The 7,606-nt window shown below is 36.7% G+C and overlaps 1 protein-coding gene across 1 annotated transcript; it reads right to left on the reverse strand.

Annotated features, from left to right (window-relative positions):
• Positions 1-26: 26 nt before the first annotated feature.
• LOC18047756 (putative disease resistance RPP13-like protein 1) lies at positions 27-1,552 on the reverse strand. Its single transcript, XM_024187224.1, has 2 exons — positions 1,021-1,552; positions 27-841 (listed from the first exon to the last, which is right to left on the reverse strand). The coding sequence occupies exons 1-2, from the start codon at positions 1,550-1,552 to the stop codon at positions 27-29; spliced, it is 1,347 nt and encodes a 448-aa protein (XP_024042992.1).
• Between the last annotated feature and the right edge of the window lie 6,054 nt (positions 1,553-7,606).

Here is a 7,606-nt window from a genome sequence, read left to right on the forward strand (position 1 = left end):
GATCAGCCAAAGATATATCTCTTATTTTATATTTGCAAGTACAGCAACGAGCTTGTAGACTCGGGTAAACATCTGATCTCGGTGCCACTGAGGTTTAGGTACGTTAAGAGTCTCAATTTGGTAATTGAATTAGGTAATCGAGTGACATAATATCCCTCTAAAGATAACACCCTCAACTTTTTAAACCTAGGCAACAAATCACATACAACCATATTACTTATATAACCACAATAACTGCCACCGCTTATGACTACCGGCAGGAATGTTCGCAGATGTTCAACTCCAATAAGAAACTGAAACCTGCTTTTATTTTCATAATCACTACGAGGGTAAAAAGAATGGCGGACCCTTTTTTTCCTTCTTGATAGGTCACCGGCCTCCTCTAGCCTGAAAATGGTCTCTCCAGAAATCAACTGAGCAAGATCGTGAACAAGGTCGTGCATTACGAATTTCAAACAATCAGCACGTGACTGTTGAAAAATTGATCTCGACACTAGATCGTGGAAAGACTTGTTGCCCCATTCTTCTAGTTGCTTATGATTTCTTGGCTGACGAATAAGGCCTTCAACCTTCCACAAGAGCACCAGTTCTTTTTCCTTGAATTCATAATCTTTAGGAAAAAGAGCACAATAAGCAAAGCATCTTTTCAAATGAGAAGGAAGATGATGGTAACTCAATCTTAACACAGGGAGAATGCCACTTTCTTGAGGTAAATTCCATATTTTGCTATTTAATATATCTTCCCATGCATCATCTCTCTTAGAGCGCAGTAGGCCCCCAAGAGTCTCTGTTGCTAGGGGTAATCCTCCACACTTTTTGATAACTTTCTTATGATATAGTGCTGAAATTTAAAGTGCATTAACATCTGTGCTTTCAAATGCATGCTTCATAAACAGAGACCAACAAGCATCATCAGATAGGAGCTTGAGATTATGACGTTGAGTAGGTCCCAATCTTGATGCAACATGCCCAAGGCGTGTAGTGAGAATTATCTTACTAGATGGTACAGCAGCAAGGAACGGAGCTTTAAGGTCTCCCACAAGCGGTAATCCACATTCCAAACATCGTCCAGAACTATCAAGATTTTTTTCCCATTCGCAGCTTCTTTCAATTTTATTTGCACTTCATTTAAAGTATTCAGATCACAAGCTTTGGATGTGATTGACGGGAGAAGTTTCTTGGAAATACTCAAAACATCAAAGTTGTCGGAGACACAAAGCCAAGCTTTGAGGTCGAACTTGTAATAAATAATGGCCATGTCATTGTAGACCTTCCGAGCAAGGGTTGTTTTTCCGACCCCACCGATGCCAACAATGGGGATTACACGAACATTGGCAACACTTGGCTCATCGCTCAACACCATTTCAAGTGCTTTGGCTTTGTCATCTTCTCTTCCATACACAACACGTTCTTTCGGCACACTTGAGCTGTCTGGTCTTCGCGCAGCAGTACTTGATGACGTCACTGCAGGAGTCAATTGCAATCCAAGGTCATTTCTTTGTTTGCAGAGTCGATCCAACCGTCCGATAATATCTTTAATCCTGGACGGCATACTGGCATTCAACTTAATAGTACTTAGGTTGAAATAACTGAAACAAGCAGTGGGGACCAGCCTCTGAACTTTCTAGTACTGGCCTCATGAACATGCTCTGCCTTCAATTTGCGCTCTAAAGCTTTGGTGGCAAACTCATCTAGTATGTCCTCAACGTCATAAGCCAAGTCTTGGAGATTATCCAACCAAATGTTTGTTGAATTAGCTGATGAAGCTGAACTAAATGCAACACACGTTGGAGTGCTAGCTGGAATCAAGCAAGCTGTAAATCCAGTAGCTAGTCTGGGAATGAATGTGAAAGGTACACGTGAGAAGTTGGAAAGTTCCAAATGGCAAAACTGTTATGAAGCGATTCCCATGCAGCTGGATTATGCAGCAATTAGTTAACAAATCAGTACTTATTAATTGTATTGGATTTAGTTAGATCAGAGTTAGTTACTCAGTAGTTACATTGCTTAGCTGTAATTAGAGTACTCAGCAAGTATTAGATTCCACCATAAATACTAAGTTGAGCTCATTTCTGTAATTGATTTGCAATAATAAAATTGAAAGACAATTCTTCTTTTTCTTCTTCATTTGATCTTCAAATTCCAACTTGGTATCAGAGTCTATTGTTAAAATGGCTAACAATGAATTTCAAGCTACAAGCACTCGAGCTTCAAGCTCAACTGCAAATCCAATCACAAACTCAATCAACAACTCATCAGTTAACTCTATGATTTTCAATACTCCGATCAAGCTCACAAACAACAATTGCCTGCTATGGCGATCTCAAGTTATTGCTACGATCAATGCAATCGAGCTTGAAGATCTGATCGATAATACTAAGAATCCTCCAAGTCGAATGATTGTTAATGTCAATAACGATCAAACTGTGATCACTATGGTAAATCCGCAGTTTCAGATCTGGAGAAAAGTTTATCAACAACTCATGAGCTGGCTGCTTTCAACTCTGAGTAAAGAAGTGTTAAGTGCTATTGTTGGAGCAAGCTCATCTCTAGAGGTATGGCAAACACTCTCTGGACAGTTTGGTGCTAGGTCTCGTTCAAGAGTTCTTCACTTAAGAACTCAGATCCAGACAACTAGAAAGGGATCGATGAGTATTCATGAATATTATATTAAGATGAAGTTGAATCTGGATTCACTAAGAGCTGCTGGTAATCATATGAGTAATGATGACTTTGTATTGTGTTTACTTGCTGGGCTTGGACCTGAGTATGACTCGATTGTTGGTACAATCAATGCTAAATCAGAAAGCATAACTCCATTAGAGGTTTATGGCATGCTGTTGAGCCAAGAAAATAGGATTGAACATTAGAACTCTGTCAATGGAATAGATTTTCAGGCAAACATTGCTTATTACAGAAGAAACCAGAGGAGAAATTGGCAACCAAATTTCAATAACACTGGAAATGTTACCAATCAGAATGGAAGGCAATATGGAAGTAATTCTGGTAGAGGCAACTTTAATCCAGCACAAGAGAAAATGAAAGGAAAAGCTCAAATTGATGAAGAAACACCTAAAGGACCATGTCAAATCTGCTTCAAGAAGAATCATACTGCTGTAAACTGCTGGTATAGGTTTAAGAAAAACTATGTGCCTAATTTTGCAGGAAACAAAATAAGTGTTTATGTGGTTGAAGGTGCAGAAACTAAAAGTGGAGGCTGGTATCTTGACAGCGGAGCAACATATCATGTTACTAATGATCTCAACAACTTAAGCATAAGTTCTGAGTACAAAGGTAATCATCAGCTTGCAGTAGGTAATGGTTCAAAACTTGAAATTATTTCTGTTGGTTATACATTGCTTGGCACACTTGGACCTGCTTTCCAGAAATACATTAAACTAAACCACATTCGTTTTGTACCATAAATAACCAAAAATCTAATCAGCATATCAAAACTTTTGAATGATAATAACATATGAATTGAATTTGACAAAACATATTGTGTTGTTAAGGACAAGAGAAGGGGGATTATTCTCATGAAAGGTGTGGCTAAAGATGGACTGTACAAGCTGCTGAACTTGCCTCTAAATCACTCTCAAATCAAGTCCATTTTGTTATCTTCAGTTTCTCATTCTAGTCTACTTTCAGTTTGTAAAATAAATAAACCAGAGTCTATGATATCTGTTGTTTCTAAAGAACATTGTACAAGCTGTAAAGATCAAAGAATCAATAAAACTCTTGATCTTTGGCACATGAGATTAGGTCATCCAAATGTCTTTAATCTTAGGAAAACATTATCAGCTTGTAATATCTCATTCGGTAGTAAAATGTTTGAGTTGTCCTTTTGCAAAGCCTGTCAATGTGGAAAGATGCACAAATTGTCTTTCAAAAGTAGTGAATCAAAATCATCTACCGCCCTTGAGATTATTCATAATGATCTTTGGGGTCCAGCACCAACCATCTCAAACCAGCGGTTCAAATATTACATTACTTTCATTGATGACAAAACTAACTATACCTGGATTTATGGGTTAGCTAATAAGTCTCAAGAACTGTCAGCTTTCATTGCTTTTAAAAACCAAATTGAAAAAAGCCTAGAGCTGAAAATCAAAACAATTCAATGTGACATGGGAGGGGAATACAGGGTTTTTGAACCTTACCTCAGAAATGAAGGAATAACTATAAGATATTCATGCCCTTATACACATCACCAAAATGGGAAGGCTGAGAGGAAATACAGACACCTTGTTGAAACTGGACTGACACTCCTTGTTCAAGCTGATATACCTCTTAAGTTTTGGTGGGAAGCATTCTATAATGCTACTTATCTTGTCAATCGAATCAGTACACCTACATTGAATCACAAAACACGTTTTGAGGCCCTTTATTCCAAGAAACCAGGTTATTCTCAAATCAAGATCTTTGGTTGTAAGTGTTACCCTTTCTTAAGACCATACAATCGTCATAAGTTTGATTTTCATACCTCAAAATGTGTTTATTTAGGTTTCAGTAACTTGCACAAGGGTTATCTATGTCTGAATCCAAATGGAAGAATTTATATTGCTGCACATGTTAACTTCAATAGGAATTCTTTCCCTTTCCAAAATGATCCAAATTTCATGGTCTCAAAGTCCACTCATACACCAGAACCTGCAAACACATTTAACAAGTTTATCTCAGTATCATTTCCTTCAGAAACCCAAAATTATGAGGTAACAACAGCAAGTACAAGTTCATTAAAAGACAAAACTAACTTAGATGATCCTTCTAATGAACAAAATCCTGACAACAACATTAATCAAATAAATTCAATGCATGATAATGAAATCAACACACCTGAATCTCCACAAACTTCTTTTTCAAATCATTCTGAACCAAACACTCAAATTCCAAAAACATCTCAGCCTACATATCAACCTGGACCTTCACATCCTATGACAACTAGAGTAAAAAATGGCATATTCAAATCAAAATTATACAACACTGAAAAGTCCCTGTCACTTGACACACCTTCAAGTGTAGCTGAAGCTTTGAATAACCATAAGTGGAAACAAGCAATGCAGGAAGAGTTCAGTGCCTTAATGAGAAATCAGCCATGGTGTTTAGTTCCTCCTGAACAAAATATGAAGCTAGTTGGGAACAAATGGATCTATCGAGTGAAGCAGAATTCAGATGGATCAATCAACAAATACAAATCTCGTTTGGTAGCTAAGGGGTTTTTACAAATAGAAGGGTTGATTATCAAGAAACTTTCAGTCCTGTTGTCAAGGCAGCAACCATAAGAATTATACTAAGTCTTGCTGTCATAAACAACTAGAAGCTGAGACAAGTAGATATCAACAATGCATTTCTCAATGGGGAGCTCAGTGAAACTGTTTACATGCCTCAGCCAGAAGGTTTTGAGAATTCAGAGCATCTAAATCATGTGTATAAGCTGATAAAGGCTCTCTATGGATTGAAACAGGCACCAAGAGCATGGTTTGATAAACTTAGGTCAGTTCTGGAATCTTGGAAATTTACTAGAACCAGATAAGACACATCTTTATTTTTTAAAAGAAGTGAGAATGATATGATTATGTTGTTGATTTATGTTGATGATATAATAGTGACTGGAAACAATAATGCTGAAATAGAACAACTTATCAGTAACCTTAGCAGCACTTTTGCTCTTAAAGATTTGGGGAATCCTAATTTCTTTCTTGGTATTGAAGTTATTAGAAATGATGATACTTTAGTATTATCCCAGTCAAAGTACATAAAAGATATGCTTGCCAAGTTTGACTTGAAACAATGCAATGGAACTGATACTCCTCTGGCCACAACAGAAAAGCTTAGCAAAAACATGGGTGAAGATTTTACAAATGCAACTCAATACAGAAAAGCTATTGGAGGATTACAATATGCAGTATTAACAAGGCCTGAAATTGCATATGTTGTAAACAAGCTAAGTCAATTCATGGCTAACTCTTTACAACCTCACTGGCTTGCTTGCAAACGAGTACTGAGGTATCTCAAGGAAACCATAGATTATGGCATGACTTTCAAGAGATCTGATTCTCTAGACCTTGTAATATATACTGATGCATATTGGGGTAGTGATATTGACGACAGAAGATCAACTAGTGGCTACTGTGTCTTTCTAGGTGAAAACTTAATCAGCTGGAGTTCAAAGAAGCAGAGCATAATTTCCAAATCATCAGCAGAGTCAGAATACAGAGCTATGGCATTGGCTTGTTCAAAATTAACTTAGATCTGCTCAATTTTTAAGGAACTTGACATCAGACTTCAGAGTACTCTACTACTGCTAGGTGACAGCACAAGTGCAACTGCTATAGCTACAAATCCAGTAATGCATTCTAAGACCAAACACATTGAAATAGATATTCACTTTGTGAGAGACAAAGTTGAGAGGAAAGAGGTTGAAATTACTTTTGTGTCTACAAATGATCAATTTGCTGATTTATTAACTAAACCTCTTACATATCCTAAATTCAGCTTCTTCAGAAGCAAACTTAAAGTCTTTCCAAAAGACTTAAGTTTGAGAAGGGGTGTTGAATTAGCTGATGAAGCTGAACTAAATGCAACACACGTTGGAGTGCTAGCTGGAATCAAGCCAGCTGTAAATCCAGTAGCTAGTCTGAGAATGAAAGTGAAAGTACATGTGAGAAGTTGGGAAGTTCTAGATGGCAAAACTGTTATGAAGAGATTCCCATGCAGCTGGATTATGCAGCAATTAGTTAACAAATCAGTACTTATTAATTGTATTGGATTTAGTTAGATCAGAGTTAGTTACTCAGTAGTTACATTGCTTAGCTGTAATTAGATTACTCAGTAAGTATTAGATTCCACTATAAATGCTAAGTTGAGCTCATTTCTGTAATTGATTTGCAATAATAAAATTGAAAGACAATTCTTCTTTTTCTTCTTCATTTGATCTTCAAATTCCAACTATGTTCAGAGCCCCGTCCGTCAGCTGCTTCTCCTCTGCATCGCCAAGCACAACACGAATCATCATCAAAGTGTTTTCCTAATTCTTCAGCTCAGACTCAACTCCACCACCAAGTTGACGGACAAAGTTGACCAAATCACGGGAAGCCAATCTGTCAAACAACACCTAAAGGAAAGCAGAGAGTAAAAGCTCAGCCATGGTTTAGTTTGTTCGCCAGAAAGTAAGGAATACGTGCAGGAAGGATCAGCAAAAGAATAAAAGGGGATCAAATGGAAAAGAGAGAGAGAGAGCAAGAAAAAAAAACATTCAGTTTGTTTACTGAATGGATGTTGAATAATAGACACAAGACTCAGAAAGCGAGTATTGTTGGGAAAATATGCTCGTTAAAAGCATATGTGTTTATTTACTTGTAATAAATATTTTTTTCTGATTAATAAAATTAATGAGGTATTTTATTCAAATATCTTAATTGCATTAATATTTTTATTAAAGTTCATTTAATCATATTATATGTATTTATGTGATCACCATGTGGATTCACATAAGACATAAATACAAGTTATCTTATGATTAAATAAATTTAGTTCGCAGTTGATAAATAAAGTTGGGCACTTTATTTAGGTATAGACTGTAATGAATTCATTGAATGATTTGTCT

Source organism: Citrus clementina, unplaced genomic scaffold (genome assembly GCF_000493195.1).
Source record: "Citrus clementina cultivar Clemenules unplaced genomic scaffold, Citrus_clementina_v1.0 scaffold_3, whole genome shotgun sequence".
NCBI lineage: Eukaryota > Viridiplantae > Streptophyta > Magnoliopsida > Sapindales > Rutaceae > Citrus > Citrus x clementina.